We start from the raw sequence: 23769 nt of genomic DNA, 5'->3' as shown, positions 1-23769 counted from the left end.
GTGCGTCGTCTTCCTGTCGCCAAGTGTGAGAGCAAAAGTGATAGAATAAGAGCTAGTGAGTAGTGTCATTGTTATTAGAACATTTAAATTATTTGAAATATTAAAAACAAAACTTTTGTATTAATACTTGAGTGTACTATCAAAAACATTTTATCTATGAAGTACCAAGAAAAATACCAGAGACGTTATAAAACAAATGACTTTTAAGAAAAACCCAATACGAAAGTAAGCTAGAAAGACTTATTACGTACTGTTTGCTTTTAGTTTTCTTAAGAGTGAAAGTGATCTTTCAGACTAATATATAAACTCGAAAAATTAGAACAAAAATCATTCTGATTTTCTAAAAACTCTGGACTATACTTATCGTGCTTCATTCATCATCCTCATTGGAAGGATGAACTGCTCTGAAATATTCTACGTCGAGATCAGAGAGAGAGAGAGAGAGAGAGAGATCTCCGAATTTGAGAATGTAAGTTTAACCTTTTCTTTTGAATCAAGTCTCTGGAGAAATAATTTGTCTTGATGGTCTCCTATCAAGCCTCATAGATAAGTGCTCTTAAAGCAAGTTTATTTAACAATTATTCTATTCAGTTTCTTGCTATGTAGATTTAAATATGCATGATCTTTTAAGTTCGCTTATTTTGATAAACTGTTTCATTGCTTGTCAAATTCAACATGTCTGCAAGATTGTAAGGAAATTGTAAAGCAATTTAAGATTTGATCATTGTAATAAATCTATAATATTAGAATTCTTTTCTTTTGACATAATGATAATCATAATTATCATACAACATTATCACGAGTAAAGATTTTACCACTATACATTTATACTACCGAAGGTAATCAGGAATAACTTGTAAATTTACTGACATAGATCACTATGAGTTTCACTTTCAATTATAACCTAAATTTTCCCTTCTAAATCAAACTTTAAATTAAATACTAACTTTCTGATATGGATTGAAAGTTCCGAAAATAGCTTTTATCTCGAACTTTCACACTTTATTCAAATTAGAAGTGGTTGAAGACTACTGTTTCCATTTTCAACACTGTAATAGTGAAAAATGGTAGTAAATTTCGAGAAGTAGTTTTTTTTAAACTTAATTCTATACCGCAAGAATTGGTTCAATTTCCAACTGTATAACTCGATTGCAACCAAAAGAGGTAGAACTAAAGTATCACTTCCGATTCTAATATTGATTCCCGTAGAGTGAAAACAGTGATGGGAGGCGACAAACAGTTTTTTTTTTTTTTTGTCTGGATTCCGAAACCCCAAGAATATACAGTAAACCCCCGTTAACACGAATTCCAAGGGACTGAAAAATCAGGAGTTCGTGTTAAAAAAATTCGTGTTAACCGGGGACCCAAATTTTATTATTCGAATATATTTTCTTCGTACATACGCACTACAGTACACAGACTATATATGCCACTACAGTATATTATGTATGTCATAGAAAACACTACAGATGGTATCGAGACAAGACTGAGTAGTCTCGGTTCTAAATTCGAGACGAGACCAAGACTATTCTCCGTTTTGATACCATCTACAGAATTGTATCGAGACGAGACTGAGAGTTTCGGTCTCGTCTCGATTTCGAAAAGCACGGCTCGGTCTCAAATTCGAGTTAAGATCGAGATCGAGACTAGTTTCGGTCTCGGTACCGTCCTATGAAAAGTGAAAACACTACAGTAAGCTTATTATCCTATCTTCGAAGATTAAAAAAAAAAAAAAAAAAAAAAAGTTTCCACGCAGAAAATCCAGGTCAAGTTATAAAATTGATAACTCCGCTAGCAGGTTGGGTACCGCTAGTAACGGAAAGGTATTTATGACTACTGTCACGAGTTTGGAGAGAAGATGTTTTGTCTCGAGCTGTCGCCAGCAGCTCGTCTGTCAAGCACCTGCATGTTCAGCGCTTGACGGAGGACAGAATCAACACCTCATAAGAGAGGAAAGATACCGGTTTCTGGTTTTTCTCTTATTTATAAGGCAATTTTCGTCTGTATAAATACTGTATGACAAAAACTGATCTGGAGTGAAATCTGAAATAAGAAAAATGATCTGAAAAAAAAAAAGGTTTGAAAGTTCGTGTTAAATGAAAACCCTTACTGACTCAAGGGACTAAAAATTAGTTCGTGATTCGTGCTAACCGATAAAACTTCCTATAAGATAACGTACAGCGATGCCGGGACCGAAATTTTGTTCGTCCTAACCGAGTATTCGGCTTAAGCGAGTTCGTGTTAACGAGGTTATACTGTATTTCACTTCAGTTTTATTCATCTGTTGAAGCCGGATGTAGTACGAAGCAGTACAACTTTCAATTTCCATATTGATTCTGAGAGGTAGCAAGAAACTGTTTTTTGATGTGAATTCGGCGCCCAATTAAAACGTCTTGTGTTTCAAATTAACTCTCTATTGCAGCCGGAAGTTATAGAGATCTACTACTTCCGGTTTCAATATTGAATTCGTGTAGTTTGGAAGCCTATTGTAGTTTCACAAACGTGGAGCAAAACTTAGTTGTTTGAACAATTATCAGGAAAACGAATACTAATTCCAATAGTGAATAAATTGTTTTAATATTGAAATAAAATATTTCAGATTAACGTCCCATGTTTATGCTGTTTTAGGCTAGGCGGGACGATAATTAAGGTAAGTGAATAATGATGAAATAATTGGTGGAATGAGAAAGTGGGAGGAAATGGAGTACTTCAAGAAAACAAATGGGCACGATGTTGTCCACCACAAACTTAGTTGGTCGGGGATCGAACCAGGCACCCCACATACCAGAGGTAAGCGCTCTAACACTGACCCTTTTTTAATGTTGAAAATGAATATTCGAATAGCAACATATAAATTATTATTAGAATAATTTTAAGACCAGTAGTGTCAACGAAGTCAAGCAGTGGAGGAGCTTGCCAGTACTTGGTTCAAAAATAAAAAAATAAAAAGTTGAAAAAAGATAGATGATGACAGTGTGACGTTCCCGTGGCGTCATGAAGACAATCGAAGAGTTATACTTCAATGAAATTAGTGAACTTCTATGCAGAAAACCAGCGAAAATGTCGATGTGCTGACCATACCAGGGGTGTCATTATTATTCACATTGTACTGCTACACACTTCCTTCAAATCATCCTGATTTTCACCTACTTGACTATTTTCATACTCACCTTCATCACGCCATTATCTTCTTATCTTATAGAGCACAGTGATTCTCCTCTGTAACTAACATGGGCTCCCCTTTGCCTACATTATAGCCTAGAGTAGCCCCTAGGCAAGAAGATGGTTTCATTTGTGCTCTTATATATCCTGAGTCTTGTGGCGTGATATGCACCTCACCGGATTTCTCATCTCCATCCTTAAATGACTCACTTCTACATCCAAGGCTGTTGTCTGATATTTATGGATAATACATTGTTACTTCCAGTTATCTGAATTGTATGATTTTCTCATTATGTATATCTGTTACTGCTTCATTTGTATTTATTTTATTTTCATTCCTTTTCCATTCCATCCAACATGTTAAGGCCAAAAATGGCCTTAAGTTCTCTTGTCTATGATGATATGTTTAAATAAAGGTATTTATATTATATACAGCCCTTTAGACCAACCACGATCCTTCATCCAATTTTTCCGATTTCCCTTCCCTAAAAGAGGGCGTAACCCTCTAAAAGGGTGCTAGCCTTCGACCAGCTTGTAAAAAAAAATTAAACTGGGGTGTCATTCGGGAAGGAACTTCCTATAAACAATTACTCTCCCCTGAGTCTGAGAAATGCATATTTTCCAATCAAGTGTGTACTAGTATATCATAATAATAAAAAAAAATAATAAGCTCTTATCTTGGTGAATAGTGTTGCCCACGAGGTGAGAAATAAGTTATTTTTTCCGTCTCGTCTCGATCCCCAAATGTGTATCTCATTTTGTCTTAGTTTTCTTTCAATTGTGCGCCAACTATTTTTTACTTATCTCTTGTATCTAATAACATCTAGTTCAATGTCTTTACTTAATTTCATTTGTAAAATACTTTAAGAATGAAAGTCAAACTCAAACAAGAAACCTTAAAATCAATCCTTACATAGGGTAAAGCATACAGTCATTGGCCATCAAATAGTGATTGGCCACATTGCGATTAAAAGTACAATAATAAGGACGTGGTTCGAAATTTCTCGTAATTATGTTGCTGAAGCGGACGGCGATTGTCTTTTCTTTGTTTGTAAATCGTCATTCTTCCGCAAGATTGCGCCTTTGTAATGCTAGAGTTTCGGAAGTGAAGACATGTGCGGATCAGTCTGAAATTCTAGGTAAGTCTTATGAAATTCTTAAGGATTCTTCTAACAATAAATCAATGGCTTTCAGGATTTAAAGTTGTTTTGCTTGTGGTAATTGATGATAATGGATTTATTAAGCTTTGAAGCATTATATAACAGAATTTCTGATATCTATTTTTTTATTTTCTTCATTTTCGGGGGGGGGTGGCTAATAACTATAACCTGATTACTCTTCATTTACAGTCATTGGCCACGTATGCCAATTACTATGTATTTGCGCAGTTAATAAATGTGGCAATTTAAAAATATTCTTAGCCTTTATTATGTAATTTATGAAACATATCTTTTTCTCACGTTAATCTGAATGTATTTACCAGTTGTTGGCATGGTGGCCAATAACTAAATATATCGGGTGGCCAATCACTATGTACAGTTCTGATTTCTCGATTTTCTGTTTCAGGCTTTGCAGTGGTAATCGCAAGAATGTCAAAAGTTGGTAAAATACCTTACGATAAGGATATTATATAGAAGTCTCTCAGTGAGTTACATGAATAAAAGCATCTCAGAGATCAATAGCAAAGAAATATGGAATTCCAAGAGCTACGTTACAATATAAGATAAAGAACCCCGATTGCAAGAACACGTTTGGTCCTTCCCTTATTTTATCTAAAGAGGAAGAAGAGACTATTGTTCGGTAAGCCCAATTGATGTCTGCATTAATACTTGTGTTTCTACTTAGATCTAGTAATCTATGTATTCACTTACAAAAACTTTCAAACTGCACTTACAAAAATTCAAACTGCATAGAATCAAACATTAGTCGACTACTAAGAGATGGCAATAATAGTATTGGTGACATTCATAGCATTATTAAACGTGATTTCTTATGTTGTTGTTGTCAGTGTAGAAATTTATATCGGAAACCTAAAATTTAAAGATAGGGCCTATATTTCTAAACTTTATTTCTAGTTTATTAGAGCGACTAATTTATTTTATTTTTACAATATTGCAGGCTTTTCTAGAGACATCCGGAACTGACTCAGCGCACTGCAGAAGATGTAACGTACGCCAGTGCTTGTATAAGTGAGAAAGGTATTCGCAGTTGGTTTCAGGAAATATACAGTTATTTACAGGAATCAGAACTGCAAGACATTCTAACACAGCCATGGAGAGTGTTAAACGGAGATGAAACTAATTTTCATGTCTGCCCTTCGAGCGGTAAAGTTCTTGCATTCAAAGGTGATAAAAACGTTTACGACGTAAAAACGTCCTCTTCCAAAGAAAATCTGACAGTGATGTTCTGCTTCGCTGCCAATGGTAAGTTGTGTCCGCCGATGATTGTTTATCCATATAAAAGAATTCCAAGTGTAATAATAAACTCTGCTCCTGAAGGCTGGGGAATTGCTAGAAGCGAAAACGGTTGGATGAAATCTGAAGTGTTTTATGAATATATAGCAAATATATTTTATCCTTATATTGTAAAAGAAGGGGTTCAGCTCCCTGTCATCCTCTTCGTTGATGGCCACAAAACTCACTTGACGTATCAGTTAAGCCAGCTTTACAGAGAACTAGAAATAGAACTTATTGCGCTTTACCCAAATTCGACACGTATTTTGCAACCAGCTGATGTAGCTGCTTTTAAACCAATAAAATCTGGTTGGAAGAAAGCTGTTAGCGATTGGCACAGGAAAAATCCTAATTGTGTACTCACAAAGGTAAACTTTGACGAAGTGTTACAGAATGTAATACAAACTTATTTAAGATTTACAGTAATCATTAACGGTTTTAGAGCATGTGAATTGATACCTTGGGATCCTAATGCCGTTGATTATTCTAGATGTCTAACAACTTCAGGAACAAAAGTGAGCACAAAGTTAACAGCAAACACTCCCGTTCTTTCATTTGAGAAATTTTGCAGTATTGTAGGTAACAATAAAATTCAAAAATTTGAAGAAAACGATAGAAATGGCCTTCAACAGAAAGATGTAAATGAAGACAACAAGTTTGTCATCTTGTACAATATGTGGTAATTTTTCAATCACAACCATTTGAGTGTAACTAATAGTGCTGACGTGGAAAGGAGCCCGAATGGAACATAACAAATACAGACGAATATTGAGAACGATGGTTATGTGCAAGATGAAAGTGTTCACAAAGAGAGTGAAAACATTGGAATAATCGATCCTTTACCAAGCACTAGCAGTGTAGTTTCACCTAAAGAAACAGAAAGCCCTCTTCTGGAAACCCAGCATTCCCAAATAATTGTATACTTGGCCTGGCCCAAAACCCCTAACAGAAAAAGAAAGAAGAACATAGAAAGAATGCCTTATGCAATAACGTCAGAAAAATACAGGATGTTATGTGAAAAGAAGCTAACAGAAAAGGCTAAATTAAATGAAGACAAAGACCACAAAAAAAAGAACGAGAGGAAACCAGAAAATCCAAAGCAACGATGAAGTCACTAGCCCCAAAAAAGAGAACAAAAAGAAAATTAGATCTCAGTAACACTTTCGAAAGTGGTAAGAAATGTTTTGTTTGTAAAGGTGGCGATTCTAAGCATCTGTTAATCTGTAGCGAATGTGATAATGCGACTCATGAATCATGTATCCCCAGAAATAAACAAACCAAACATTTCACTCTCACCAGATGATGATATTTATGTATGCCACAAGTGTTTCCACATTGATGATGAAAGTGATGTACCTAGCAACTTCGAGATTGGTGACAGTAATACAGAGTCATTGGTTGAAATATTGGAACTAATTGCAAAAGCTAATTGAAAGGGTAATAGCATTGAAAGGGTGATGTTAAGCTTAACTTTGTTACAAAAAGTATGATATGAAAGAAGGACTAACTGTAAGAACTGTTTATTATTTTTGTATTATATAGGCCTAATTTATATAATATTCAAATATTTTTCAAGTAAAGTTACTTTTGTATTTCTCATAATTTCTACATTGTAAACTTTTAAAACTGTAAAAGAAACATAATACATAGAAATTAATATTTTGTTAACTAGAAATTAATAGATTTTTTAAAAAAACAACCACAAAATGCGTTGTTTCATTTTCACAATCCTAAACTACTTTTGTCAATATAATAAAGACCTTGGTGTTTAATTTCTAGCCTGTAGAAAAAAAAATTGTACTCATATTAACCTCAAAAATTTTGATTGCGTTTAGTGGCCAATCACTAGTACAAACCCCGGCCAATCATTAAAAAATGTGGCCAATTACTATACATTTTCGCATATTTTTAGAAAAAGAGATTCTGTAAAAATGCTGTATAACTTAGAGCAAAAAGAATAACCGAAATCGAAAGCTAATATCCCCATAAGTCCACTTAAAAAAGATTAGTTTTAAATTGTAAGAAATAAGGGCACCACTGAACACCAAAGTCAAAATTTTCCTTAAGTGGCCAATAACTGTGCATTTCACCCTACTATTATACAAAATAAATAAATAAATAAATAAATAAATAAATTTTATATCTATAAAAGAAAGTTTTTACATTTGTGACTTTACACTCCTTGAACCACTCGACCGATCTAGATCAAATTTTCAACATAGATGGGGTTCGGGTCTATGATGGTTTTTATCATTTCACTTTGACGGTGCAACTTAGGAGATAGGGAGGGAGAGATATTTAAAAATGAACGAAAATGACTGATATTTGTGTCAAATCCATAGTATTCGGGGTCGCTCAGACGAAAAATAAACTTCTTATGAGGTCTAAATCCAAATTCACTCCATTTATGTCCAAATTGAAACGTATTCTTCCCGTGCGAAGAACTGGCATTCTAATTGTAAATAAATAAATAAATAAAATAAATAAATAAAAATAAAAGAATAAACCTGTACCAATTCAAACATATCAGTAGTAATTCGTACTTAAAAGTATGTTTTCTTATATGTACATCGAAAACATTCGGAAAATTGCACTCAATAACCTATAACACATGTTTAATTGTTTTCGCATGTAGTGAATTTTCTTTTCCGTGGGCTTTTTATTTAGTGCATGTAATTAAGTGTAAATTAACCGTTCATTTCAGTAAAAGAAACATCCATTATTCTTGTTTACAACCATAATATTGAAATAAACAACAGACATAAGAATTGACAAAAATTTAAAGCGGTTTAAGTGCAGTGAATAATATCTGTTAATGCCGAATTCGTGAACAATAATACACAGAAATGTTTCTCTTAGAAAAATAAAAATGCCTACCACATCTCTTCAACAACCCCTTCATTACTTATTCATAAAGCTGAGTTAAACTAAACAAATGTGAATATACTCGTCGTAATTTTCACGGAGATGTTTTTAATTAAATGAATAAAACCTTTGATATTGTTGTTTTTATTTTATTTCAACTAACGGCAACTTACTATTTCTATCATCAGGTACGTACGCAGAAATTCATTTCGCTGGAGGATCCCAATTCAGTATATTAAAATTTGTATACCTATTTAAACCTAAAGTTAGATTAAATTTACAGAAAAGTAGGGACTTTGGAAGTGTTCGGACTCCGAAGACACACCCTCGTGCACGTCCCTTTTTATTATGATAGTTGCAATAAATTAGGAAATTGTTATTCAGTTGTGGTCATAATTTTTAAATTTTGCATAGTTGTAATTTTATTTATTTTTTAAATTTGTAGTAAGCAAATGTTACAATGTTTAGTTCAAATTTATTTAGAATTAGGAGTCTTAGGTGCACATCGTTTTAGAGCAAAGAAGGACATTAAGAAAGAATTCAATTTGTAAATGTTGCATCTAGATGAGATTAGAAATAATTTTCCAGCACATTTCCTCCTCATTCTTCTTCATGTTCATCTCTTTATCTCTTTAATCTGTCGCTTCTCTCTTCTTTTTACTGCTACTTCCTATAACTTTGTTCCAATATTTTAAGCAGAAATCGTATTCCATCGCAGTTAACTATTCTAGGTATGCAACTCAATAATAGATTAATATTACCCTTATTCTGTTAAGCAAGATATTATCTTCAATTTTTTCTTTCTCTTTACTTGTTTTGTTATAAATAGAAATCGCACCTTTCCCTATCTAAAAGAAGATTAGAATAAATAAGTACCAGAGCAACAAAAAGAAGGGTTCACCTTTTATCATAAACTTCTTTTTCTTATGTCAAGAACGGGCATTCCAACTAGTCGTCTATGATCCTAAATACTGAAATCAATATAAAAGGATGTCTACCTTAACAGGCCTCATCACTGCGAAATTAAAATATCGCTAATTTTACAGTAACTATGTGATATCTTCAAATAGATAAAAGATAATCGAAAAGTGGAACAAGACCACCCTAGACAATGTTATTTTGCATGAGGTATCGTTATCACAAGTCACCTAGTAACTTTCCACTTGCAGTTATTTAGAAACGCGAAAATAAATGCCGATTTTCTTAATGGCTGGAAATCGAAAGCAGATAAATGAGTCGTGATAACGATATTACACGTAAAATAATATTGTCTAGGGAGGTCTTGTTCCACTTTTCGATTATCTTTTATCTATTTGAAGATATCACATACTTGCTGTAAAATTAGCGGTATTTTAATTTCGCAGTGATGGGGCCTCTAAATTTTGATTGTCAGTTGGATAACATGAAGCCAGCTCTTAAGCTTTGAGAACATCACAAAACATTGGAACGATATTCACACGTAAGAAAAACAAGAAACAGAAGAAAAATAATTAACTTACCTGGAAAATAATTATTCTACCACGTTTAGCTTCCGTAATATACATCCTTGGCTCTCTTATATGCAGTAACTAGTATGTATTGTACCAAGCTAACTTTTCCACTGTATATTACAAACAAACTAATGATTACAAGTGATAATAGACCTGATGAATGTTTCTGAGTACTATACTGCACTATACGCGTACACATTAAAAAAATAATAATCATGAATCAATTCCTCTTGACAAAGACGCTGTATCTCAATGGCGTTTTCAGTGTCTACTGGATGTTAGTTGAATTTTGGTCTTAAACTTTTTCCCTGACTGACACCTGGATCTCCATAATATATTAAATTGTCACGCGATGTGTGATGTGTACTTTTTAGAATTAAAATTAAGTGAATAATAACTATTTTCACTATCCTCATGTCAATTCTGTTATCTACAAACCACATCCATCTCTTCATCCTTTCATTGTTTTTGTTGTTGTTGTTGTTGTTGTTTTTGTTGCTGATATTTAAATACTATCAGTATATTCTATCTTATTTTTCTTTTCTGTTTTTTTCTTATTTTAGGAAAACTAAAATTATTTTTTTTCTTCTTCTTTCGTACAAAAAAAAATTAGAAGGTAAGCGAACAGCAAAAAAATAGTCAAGTATACACATGTTACATACTACTTCCTACATGCTAAACAATTGACAAAAACAAAATTGGAGGATTTCTGTTTAAATGTGCGACGTAGTTGTTGTTTCCAAGAAACAAGAAGTTATTTAGCGACAATATTTGTAAAGTATTTTCTAATTTGATAGTTTATTCCAAAATTCGGTTATCCCAAAGACCTTATAAGACTGATTCAGGGTATTACAGTAGAGGACCTATTATTCGGAATAATTAGGGCCGGACTCGATCCAAACAACCAGAAAAAAAGGGGGAAAGACTTTAGAAAAAACTATTCTACGATATTTTGCAGAAAAGTAGTAAATTTATTCTTGTACTACAGTATCGTTCTGTAATACATGAGAGAGAGAGAGAGAGAGGGAAAAAACGTATGTAAATTTTTACTTGCCAGCTCAATATGCAGTTAAATATAGTAGAAAATTTTCCACTCAACATCACTATAGATATACATGATATTCAAAATTGTCCGAGTTATGAAAAGATTTTCCATTTGTTTCTACATCATAATGAAAATTTTCCGATCCATGAAATTCCCTTTCACTTGTTTCTACAGAGCAATAAAACTTTCATTCCGATTCATAAAAAGTTGTTTTAGTTTTTGCTTCAAAATGATGAAAATTTTCCGACTTGTAAACCGTTTTTTCAATTTTTCCATACACAACAGAAAATTTTTCGATTCATGAAAAATTGTTTCACTTGTTCATACATGGTACTGGAAATTTTCTAAGCCATGAAAAAGGTTAAAACCTTTAAACGATCTTTCACTTTTTAACATTTCTATACATGAATTCAATCAATTTTATGGTTAATGAGAAATTGTTACTTGATCACTGATTAGAATGAAACATTTTCCGAAAAAAATATACCAGAAAATTTTTCACCTCACATCACTACTCACAGATGATCCATTAAAATAAAATTTTACTAAAGCCAACAAAGAGGATGACGCAAAGTTTCAATTTCGTCTGGTAGGATGTTTGCTGCCATCTAACGATGTGATTTGTAACGTCAAGTATTCTACAGTTATACGTCTTTCTTTCAATAGTAGAAAATAGGATATGCATAGCAGCCGTTAAAGTCACCATTACCCATGAAGATGTTGACGGATTGATTCCATGAACGAACTTAGCCAAGATAATCACTCTAGCATTTTATTGTCAAAAATAAATAAGTAAAACAAAAATTCGCTTTCTTTCTAGACTTACTGTGTGGAATATCGCCTTCATCCAACGGTTACTGTGTGGCATAACGCTTTTGTTCGAGAGTTATTGTGTGGAATTACGCTTTCGTTCAAGAGTTGTTGTACAGAATTACACTTTTGTTCAAGAGTTATTGTGTGTAATAACGCTTTCGTTCAAGAGTTATTGTGAGGAATAATGTTTTCGTTTAAGAGTTGTTGTGTGGAGTAACACACGAACAAATAGTACAATCTTATAAGGGTTCAAGTAGCTGTATTATATTGTGTGGAATAACTCTTTTGTTCAAGAGTTATTGGCTGCAATTACCCTTTCGTTCAAGAGTTACTGTGTAGAATTACGCTTTCGTTCAAGAGTTATTGTGTGGAGCAAAGCTTTCATTCAAGAATTATTTGTGTGGAGTAAGCACTTAAAAGCAGTACAATCTTATAAGGCTTGCATAGTTCTCGCAAGTGTATTGTAGTGCGTGGAAACAGTTTAGTTCAAGAGTTATTGTGTGTAATAATACTTTCGTTTAAGAGTTATTGTGTGGAATAACACTTTCGTTTAAGAGTTGTTGTGTGGAGTAACACACGAACTAACAGTACAATCTTATAAGGCCTGCATGGCTCTAGTAACTGTATTATATTGTACATTCGTACGTTAAACTTGAATGTAGACTGCTAGTAAATTGCAGTACGAATCCCTTCTATATAAGATATACTCCATTGATTTATCTACTAGTAAAACTTACTTCTTTCGCACATTCTCAATCACCAAGATTGAAGCATTCACTAGTGACACAAATGACTTAATGTTGACAACGTCTCATTGCAGAAAAATATAACTTCTTTCTCCTTGTAACTAATCAAGCTGGCGACAGAACAATATATAAATTGTGTGGATAAATAGAAAGCTACTTGTAATAGCTGTTTATTTCGTATAGAGTTAAAAGTCACTTTCAGCACCGAGGCTACATTAAAAAAGAACTACAACATAACATGAGAACCGAACTACATTGGAGGGAACACTTTCAACAGAAAAGTAGTGTTGTTCTTATGCTCTCAACACTTAAAAATTACATATTCAATCCAGCAAAAAAATCTTTTGATATCAGAGACTATAAAACATATGAGACATCGTGAGATAAACACAAAAACAGACATTCAATTGGATTATGTTCATCTTAATAATATTGTAAGGCAAAATAATATTTTCTTTAATACTCGAACATTACTAAAATGTACCAGAATGTTCCGATCTTTCGAGGTATTTACTTGGTCTGGTGAATCTTTAGTTCATTTGCTGACAGTGGAAGTGATTAACTATCATTTCCAAATTGTATTCGTACAATATACAATATCTTTAAAAAACGAAAGAACTTTCAGAATGTAATTTATATAACCGTATAAATTCAATTTTGTATAACCGTAAAGAACCATAAACGTCTAAGCAGGCATAACATATTCCCTAGCAACACTAACTACATGAAGTAAAGGTTTTCGAACCTTGATATACGAGTACCGAGAGGGGGGGTGCAAAAACAGGTACAATTATAAGTTCTTGTTTTCTTTATTAGTAGTTACGTATTATATATAATGAGTTCTTGATTATGAAAAACAAAGGCAATAACTTTATGAGTTCACAATCAGGTTGATATAGATATTACAATAACTACAATTTCTGCGGTCTTCAGCGATTACACATTCCTTCAGTCTAATTTCTACACACAAACATACTCTGGCACAGAGGATTATTGTTATTAATTTCTTGACACGCTTCTCTTATGAAATTAGTCATGTCGTCAATATTGCGTGGTTTCCTCGAAAATACTTTATCTTTGACAACATCACAAAAGAAAAAGACCATTGGGGGTGAGGTCTGGTGACCGTAGTGGCCATTCAACTGGCCCTTGGCGATCTAACCAATGATTTGGTAATTCGTTGTCAAGAAACTCGTGCACTGTTACAGCATAGTGAGGAGAAGCTCCATCTTGCTGTAAATAACAGTCATCTTTATCATGTTGCCGCAATTCTGAAACAACAGTGTTCTGCAGTATGTTAAGATATAGGTCGTGGGTAACATTTTCATTTAAGAAGATAGGTTTAATTACACTTTTACGTAAAGGCTCCCCCAAATTGTAATCCCAGGTTGATTCAATTGTTGTTCAAATGTTCAAGTGTCATGCCTATTACCAGTTCCTGAAATTTTGAAATTCGCTTTGTCTGACCAACATACTTTTCGAATAATGCCATCATCTTGTGTTTCAGCATTCAACATTATCTCGCAGAATTGTAATCTGTATCATCCTCTCACAATCCATGAAGTAATATTGGTCAATGCATTTTCAAATTTTAACGTTGCATCAGACGCCTCAAATATCTACAGAAAATCTCTAACTCACGATATGTTCTTCCCTTTGATTTTTTGAACTTTGGATAAATATCTGCTCAATTAACGTTCCATTGTCAGGAGAAGTAACACTGATCGGTCAGCTACTCTTTGGTGCATTACAGATGGAGCCAGTTTCGTCAAATTTATTGCGTAATCTTTAAATTGTTATTTTACTTGGTGGTGGTTGTCAAATTCTGTAGCCCATTTCCATTGAATCTTTCAGCATTTCAGCAGTTTTCCAATATTGTTTGCTTATCCAGTTCCGTTGATCCATGGTTAAATTAAAAGCCATTATTATTTGAAAAATAATAAACTATCTACGTACTAAAAATAACAATTAATAATAACCTACTTTGCATATCATATATATATATATATATATATATATATATATATATATATATGGGTGTATCTAAAAGTGACGCCTACGGACAAGGGAGTCCTATTCTTCAGGTCAAAATAAACCGAAAATACTATATAATGATATACCCTTCGGGGTCTTCTTTAGCCGCTTTGATAAATTAAAATTTCACTATGTGGCAACGTAGCAGATTAACATGGAATCATTAGTATTGCTCTATGAATCTATCAAATAGTTACATCGATGCTACGCTAATAAATTTGGTAATGTCAACAGCTATCGACTTTAACTGATATGTAGAAAGAATCGAGGTAAGTATTTGATGGATTAGTAGATCTACTCTATGGTTCTATATCTGCGACAATGCCACATAGTTCAATTTTCATCTCCAGACGAGAACCCGAAAGATAAGGAATTAAATATATTTTTCGCTTTATTTTGACTTGTAGAATAGTGTTCTGTGGTCTGCAGGCGCCATTTTTAGAACACTCGATATATATATAGTGTTACAAGATGAAACGAGAAATTCTTGCAACTCGTCTCATTTTACCTTGAGGACTACACTTGAAGAGTAATGCTATTTGTATATTTACTACAAACCACATAGTTGTAGTTATCTTCCTGAACATAACTCTTTCTGAGTTGTAATGTTAGGAAAAATTATTTTCATATAGTCAAGAGGTAACGAAGTATATAAGAAACAGAATGGTAAGTAGCGAAGGATATAAGAAACAGGATGCTAGCAACATTGTATATACATTAAAAAAAAGTGAACCCGAATGTAGAGTTCCGTATTGTTTAGAAACTGAAACAGGTGTGTCACATCAAAATCGTACAGTGATATTCTATCAAACATGTATCTTTGATAGTACATGTACTAATTATTTCTTCAGGAAAATAAATTTTGTCTTCCCTATAATTAAACACAAATGAAATTAGTGGTATCTGATAGTGAATGTAACATATATAGTTAACAGATGTTTTTATGGATTAACAATGTTGAAAGCAACGGTACAAAAAAAGGCACTTGTTTGTTTTTAGGACAGATGACAACAGAACATTAGTTAAATGGTCCTTTGTAATAGTACATATGTAGATCTTGATATGATACATTTTATGGGACCAAATATTTCCACTTATTATGGTTGTTGTACTACATTTGCTTTCCTCGTATTTAATTTCAGAACACCAAATTTTCTAAATATAATTATTCACATTACTAAATAGAATTTCATTTAATATTGCCTAGGTAATATGAAAATTTTACTTAGTTTTTCATCTAAATTATATTTATTTATTTATTTGTCATCAACAGAACAGGCATACGACCAAGTGTTGGTGTATTACCAAATAAATTTACAACTGTTTTCTTAAACATATAGTTCATATCACAGATGTCAATTTCTTTGTGTTAAACACATATTTTGTTTTAAGAAGAGCATATTCTCCTGATTGGTGACTTCAATAATACCTTGGTCCTTTGGTGCTTTTTATTATTACTATTATTATTTGCAATAGAACAGGCCAGAGTTATCAGCATGACTTTTAAGTGTCGGGACATGAAAATTTAGTGTCGATATCAGATTCATACAATTAAACTTGTTTTGTACTATTTTATGGAGAAAACTCAGATCTATCACGTTTCGTCTTTGTTCAAGTATAGAGATACAGAAGTTGTTTATTAATGTTAGCTAGTTTTCATAAGAAGGATAGGTTCCAGTTCTCTTGTCTGCCAAGTATTTGATAAATTTAGATTGAACATTTTCCAGTTGATGTCGTTATTGCGTTGCGATAACTTCCAGATCACAGCAGCAAATTCCAGTTGTGATCGGGTATAGGAATAACACATTTTTGTTAGTGTGGTAATATTGGTAAACGAACTTATTATATCAAGTATAATACGTTAGGAAAGTGTAGAATGTACGTTTTGGAAAACAATTTATCTAGAAATTATTCGTAATATCACAAACTTCGTAAACTAAATATATTGTTTCCAGAACTGAGCTATACTTTAGGTCAAAAGCATTCTTGATTTGTTTCTACGTCATATGAGTTTTTGTGATGTACAACATTATATCCTTGGATTTTATTGAAGTTGTCTTGTTTACTTTCACTTTCTGGTTCTACTAATCTTCTACTTACACTTCTCAAATTTATTAAATCAATTTGGCTAACCTACAAAGAATGACATTAAACTGAACATTTGAAGCGCTTAGAGGATAAAGGTGTTATGTTACATTTTTCGAAACGTTGAATTCTGGCGGTTCATACACGTGTTACATGTTAGTTATGCTACATAACACATAATTTAGTAAATCCTCGTCCCAGTGAAGAGATTTGGAAACGAAGGATATATGTTAACAGACATAGCTGTAAAAGTCAATCTTCCGGAAATGTACAATTTGTTATATACCACCTTTACTCTCTAACCGCTTCATTTTATTTTGTTTTCTTTGTTTATTTGTATTTAAATGTCATTCTAAACTTTCCAATAGCTCATACGTATCCTGCGGACTAACATGTAGAGAGAATTTTAATTATAGTTTTGCACTAAGCTCTAATCTCTCCTTATAATGGTTTATAAATCACTTTCTACGAAATAACTTTAAGGGGAGTTTTGCAAATTTCATTTGATACTTGTGTTCACCGTCTTCAAAAAATAAACTGAAAATTTTGATTTTCTTTTGCTTGTTATACCGTTATCGAGAGCGTTCTAAACAGGATAAGCGCATGTTTACTATTTGAAATCGAAAAGAAAAAGCAACGTTCGATAAGTCGATATTTTTGGAAAGCATAACAATATTGGCATAATGTTGGAGAAAGTGTTTCGAGTTAAAAGGAGACTTTGTCGAAAAATAAATTGATTTTCAGTACGAAACATAATTATTTGATTTTAAAGACACGGACTTATCAAAAACTTCTCGTAAATCTTACATGTTCATACTATGTACTTTGTAACTGAATAACCTTGACAATATCATTTAATTAAATTAAGTAGAAAGTAAATATTGGAAGCAGGTTTTTCTTAAAGAAAAATATTTTAGAAAGAAAGTCTTCTCAATACACGAGAAATTGATAGAGATGAAAAGTTACACATGAATGACTAACGTACTTACTTGGAACATAAAATAAACGCACCAAAATTTATGTTCTTTCTTTTAAAGGCTTAATCACTGAAGCGAACGAAAAAGTTCTAAGGTAATATCTTCTCTCCTTACTTTTTTATTATAATCCTCACATGATGTTACGCTGTATAGCCAATATCAATCTCTTGAGAAAACAAAGATCATTGAACACTGAAGAAACCCATTCGAAAGAAAATTAAGGTGTTAAAATTTCTAGATTGTTAAATCTTGACAGTTATTACAAAGACTGACCACAGCTTGTAAAACTTTAATGAACTCTTAACATTAGGTTCATTACTTCAAAGGGCATTTATGTGTTTGTGTGTGTGTATTTATGTGGAAAAGTAAATGTACTTCACAATTTATATATATATATATATATATATATATATATATATATATATATATATATATATATATATATATATACATGTAAGTACTTACCTGACTCCATATATATGTAGGTGAGTCCTTTTTTTGTTTCCTAATTTCGTTTCGAAAATGGTTGGAGCTAGAAGACAAATAAAAAGAAAATAAATAAAACTATTTAAAATCAGTCACAAAACAGAACCTGATGTAAGTATACTTATATAAATCTGATCTACTATATTAAGAAGTAATGAGCAATTTATATCAAAGCATAGTATACAGGAGTGTAACTATATCATTTGTCACGGTAGAATTGATCTTCGAACCAAAGTTTTATATATACAAGAAACACTCTCACACCAAATAATTATTTTATTTTTTTTCTAGAAGAAAGCTGTAGTATAAAACTAGTCTATTTTTATTGCTGTCCATTAAGGTAATTATTGGTGCTTATAATTCACAGAGCATTTTCAGTATACAAGGTTTTGTGAGACATGACCAGGAATTTAAAATTGATGTTTATAAGGCGACAAATCTTCCTATCTTTTTCTAAAGCTTAGAGAAAGGAATTCTACACTGCAACCAGTGGTGGGCATATCAAAACAAGTAAATTATATTATCAATAGTAAAAATGGCGAGAAGGAATAATTTTAATTATAGAATAAAATCAGTCATTAAATTTGTATATTACGTTTATTAAAATATGTTCTGCTATGCATATACTTTGACAAGAACGAGATATTTTCATTATTTTTCTGTGACATATTTTCATTATAGACCCTAATAATTCTTTTTGCTTTCTTTTAGTCGTTTATCTTTCCTTAATTTTCCTTCTATATGTTTTGTTGTTGTTTTTGTTTCTTTACTTTTATCTTTCTTTTTTTTCGATCAAAAGATTCAATATATTTCAATCAAAAATTTTCTTGTAGGCCTTATATCTGGAGAACTACATATAGTGTAACCAAACCTAAACTATCAGTTAACTCAGGATGATGTTCTTATTCCGTAGAAAATACGAAAACTCGATTTAGATACCGATCAAAAAATTTTCTAGCCCCTGAACCAAAAACTATTTACTGTCCAAGCTGGCAATGTTTTGATACATTTTTAGTTTTCCTAAAATTCTTGTTTCAAAGTATCTTCTTCATTTGTGTACTTATTTTGTGTACTTGTGTACTAAAATCATTTGGAAAAATCTATATTGGTTTCATGCTCTAATTAAGAACTGTCAATAAAATCTATCTTACATTGGAATTACAAAGAGGCAATAACATTATTTACTTTTACATATTTTAAACATTTTATATGTTCTAGTTGTACATTATAGCTCAAGACAAGATTTAAGATGTACTAGGTTTCATTCTTTTATATCTTCGCTGTCGAACATAACACGAACCACTGTTAGATCTTTCGTTATGAAGACATAAACCTTGTAAATCTTTACATTTACTATTAGGACATTTTACGGTTCTGCTACTCGAAGAGTGGGTGTGGTCTGGGGGATTCAGGTAGTGATTATTGAATGTTTACTCTGATAGATTTCTAACAATTATTGGATTTACAGTGTATATCTTTCACGGAAGCTTATATGTAGTCTATCCACAGCTATAACTATGACATTTGAGAATTCTCTGAAGTCAAAGCGATAGGGGAAGAAGACAGGGCAAAGAAAGGCATTCGTTCATTTCTTACTTGATCTGTCATGCGGGCTAAATATTGTTCTCATTAGGTCTGTATTATTTATTTCATTAACTGTATAAAATTACCTTCTATGTTCTTTCGTTTAATGTGTATTTCATCAGGCTTATTATTTTTGAATAGTTTTTCTTTGTAGCTACATTTTATTTTACATTAGCTAATTTTAATAATAAGAGCTAGCTTACGAGACACCTGGGTTATCAATTGTTAAGCGCTGACTGTTTTACAGGCTATCGCACGATTACAATAGTGTTTCAATAGCTCTTAACATTTTTACTTCTGAACGGAACTTCAGAACTCAACTGAAGAGAATATTGTATATTAAGAGGTGAACTTTCATTTTCTCTATTTGTTTTGTTAGTTTATTTTTTATTCTCTTTTTGTTTGTTTTTTTAATCTGTGATTTTATCTTTTCTTTGAGTAAATCATTCTCAGCTAATTGGCCTTATGCTCTATAAAATTTAGTATTAAAAATGTATGATGTAGAAAATTTCAAAGTTTTTATACTTTTAATAAATTCATTATTCATTGGATTAGATACATAAAAAATAATTTATAGGTCGCAAAATCAGTAATAAAAATATTTTATGTTGCAAAATTACTCAAATCTATTGCGAAATAAGGAAAGACAACTGCAAAACTAATTAATTGCACTCTAAACATCCATTCAAAATTACTAAATTTTTAAAAGCAAAAAAATGATAACATATTAGACTATATCTATCTATTCAAGTTAGAATAAACCTATAAAATATATATTAAATGGTTTGTTATTAATTTCCAATTTTATAATTGATAATAAATATGAAACATACAATATACTGCGAAATTAGAAATGTGCCGGTGCTGTGCTATCAGTTGTAGCTCAGATTAATCTCTAAAATATTCATGAAATGAATACAACAAATTGAGGGTGAAACTCATGCACAACACGGTACTTAACTGCAAAGTTATGATTGAATTAAATAAAATTCAAATGTTTCAATTTTGAGAATGACTAGTTGGGGAAGAGGTGGGAGAGAGAGAAATGGGTTATGACTAAAAGATAAAGGATGAGCACTAGCCTGACATTCCGATGAGACTGGCGTCGCTCTGGTCATCTGAAACGATGAATGACTTTCTCGGGAGGAATCCTGGAAACGCTGGAATCAGTCAACCACTGGATCTCTATTCTGTTGATCTGCTAGTTTTCTCGTCTTGATGCGTCTCCAGTGATGAAAATGAAATGAAATCTTTGAGTTTTACGTCCCATCGATTATGCCGGTTAGGCTAAAGGAGATGGTGATGATGAGTAATGAATGAAATGGTGGAATGAAGAAAGTGGGAGGAAACGGGAGAACCCCGAGAAAACCCACGCACACGGTGTTTGCCCACCACAAAGTTCACTTGGCGAGGGCTGGGATCGAACCCGAGACCCCAAGCACCAGAGATGAATGCTCTACCACTGAGCCCCCGCGGCCCCCGCGTCTCCAACGATGTTCTCCTGCACTTTCATTCCACTAGTCAGATATTGGACTGTATTGAATCTGTGGCGATGAACCAACAGAATGGTACTCTCAAGACATGGAGTTGGTTGTTCTCCAATGGAGCGACGTACCTCTTACGACGATCCTGCACCTTCCTAAACCTTATAGCAAATACCCCTTGTCCATGCATCCTCCGTGGTTTTGCTTAATCGAAAAACCATGAGTCTGACGTTCAGTGAACTAGGAAATGTCAAGCTAGGCGGAACGAAACGCGAAAAAACTAGAAGGAAACTAGTCACGCTTATTGACAATTTCAAAAGTAACAATTAACAAATACATGCTTATACAAATTGTCTGGCAATGTACAACATTAATAAAAGTTTTGTTCCGTTGGATTTTAAATGTTCGTAGTTCTGTCGTGGATAAATGTAATTTAATAAAGTAATTGAAAATAGCGAATTAAGTTACGAGTTTATACAATTATCACATGGTCACTTCACAGAAGTATTTACTTTATAGAAAATATGAAATATTAATTAAAAAAGTATCCATAATTATTTAAACAGTGATCACTAAAATATTGAAATATATTAAATGGCAAGTAACGAAATATTGTAAGATGGAAAATAATTAAATATTTAACTTCAAAGTATCCGGAAAATATAGAAATGTCGAAACTATCATAATGTTGCTTAATCGATAACCCAATCACTAATATTTTTCTTATATCAATACATCAATACATGAAAATATTGATCGATAGGTTGATATATAGAAATATTACACAGATTCATTTCCAAATACAATCCAAAACTTATCTCAATTTACCTGCTGCAGCTATTCGTTAAATAGAGCAGTGATTCCTTTTAACAATTTTCAGCATATCAGGAATATATCAGAATGCATTATATCTTGTTTTTTTGATTGATTAGTTCGTTGAATTTGAAAGTACAAATACATTTTCAATAATGGCCGAACAGTGTTTCTTCCTAATCTGACTTTCGGAGGGAAGCGGAGATTTGTCCTTCCTCCTCTTAGCTAAGTATAAACTGCAATTGTGTCACACGTGTAAAGGGAAGTCCATATTAGCACAAAATATCACATCAAAAGAACAATTATCCTTGCCTTTCCTTTGGATGGCCTACAGCGTTCTTGAGATGAGTTGATTTTGCGTTTAGAGCCCCTTTCAGCAAACGAGGCTATATGGCACGTGGACTTACTGATTAACGTGGAATCCGAATCCCGTGAGCTCCCACCGGGAATCAAATCCGGCTCTTCCACTTCAAAGGCGCGTACGCTAACCGCTTAGCCATGAAGAAACTCCTATAGTGTTCTCATATATATATATATATTTATATATATATATATATACTAAATTGCAGCTAACTCACATTTTGATTCTGTTCCTTCTCCAACTTGGACAAAGTTTTCTGAAAGAAAACCTGCAGTTGAATATGGTTTGAGCAACAACTTGAAATCAAACTCAGTTTCTTCAATCTAACCCAATGCTTCCCAACCTAATTGATATCACGATCCCCATTTTTCTCATCCTCTTGCCAACGACCCCTTATAATTTCTAGTTTGTAATAATCTTGTGTGGGACTTTTGTTATACCTATTGTGGAGATCTCACGATCCATCTATTTATATAATAGTAGATTCCATTTCTTGTTTATAGTGGATACAGTAACTTCCCTAAAAGCGAATGGATTAAACGAAATTTGGTAAATTCATTCACATTACAAGATCAAATCCGATCCATGATAATGTTTCAAAATGGAGGCTTTTTGAAAATGTTAAAACATCATACATCCCTTAATATTGTGTCATATGATAGAAAATAAAGTGATCTCTAATTTTGATTTTTTTTAAAAAAAACTTGGACAGTTGTTAAAAAAATGATTGAGTATTTTAAATGACTTTATAATGTGCGTTACGAAAATTGAACGGGACATTGCCACACTAGTGAAATCACACCATTCTTAGGTATCTCATCAGCTTTCAATTTTAATTAGGTCTATGTCTCAATATGCAGGTTTTGTTGCATTTGTATTCTTCTGGTATTTCAATGTGCAGTTCCTATTAGTTTCATGTCGTACCTCTTTCATTTAAATTGATTTCTAAACAACTCTGCAAATGTTGAAAATGTTTAGGAGACCTATTTTTGTTGTTCTTAACTAAAAATGTATAAAAATAAAAAAAAAATGCCAATCAGAACAAAATTCAAAATAATATTTAAAAATGTTTTCTGATATTGGACCCTAATTATATTTATCCCTTCAGCTTAGCTTCGTGACCCCCAGGTTGAGAAAACTTGCTCTAACCTAACTGCTAGAGTGCTACAACCACATAAACACAAAGGAGCTTACTGGTGATAATTAAGAAAAGAACTGGAAATTAAAGCCAGAAAAAAAAGAAGAAGGAAAAATTGACATAAAGTGAACAAAATTCTGCGGTCTGATTTACAGCCAAAGGATACGACAGCGATTAGGACAAAATGTCCTTGCCTTATCTAGGCTAAGCGGCTGAAAACACCGATCCTCTTT

At 32.6% G+C, this 23769-nt stretch overlaps 1 protein-coding gene across 3 annotated transcripts in view; it reads right to left on the bottom strand.

Moving 5' to 3' along the window:
- The window catches only part of LOC145680771 (paired box protein Pax-6-like), a 559249-nt gene that overhangs the window by 276737 nt on the left and 258743 nt on the right, over positions 1-23769 (bottom strand). For 2 of the 3 annotated variants that reach the window (XM_081751760.1, XM_081751761.1), the window contains exon 2: positions 18136-18202. The exons of the other annotated variant lie outside the window; for it this stretch is intronic. In XM_081751760.1, coding sequence (XP_081607886.1) covers positions 18136-18145 — 10 coding nt within the window. In that variant the 5' untranslated portion in view covers positions 18146-18202. The remainder of the gene's footprint in view (positions 1-18135; positions 18203-23769) is intronic. 3 annotated transcript variants of the gene reach the window in all.

Source organism: Thermobia domestica, chromosome 3, assembly GCF_964235325.1.
Source record: "Thermobia domestica chromosome 3, izTheDome1.hap1.1, whole genome shotgun sequence".
In the NCBI taxonomy this organism is placed as follows: Eukaryota; Metazoa; Arthropoda; class Insecta; order Zygentoma; family Lepismatidae; genus Thermobia; species Thermobia domestica.
Note: the sequence above shows the minus strand (reverse complement) of the source record. Positions and strands in the feature narration are given on the sequence as shown.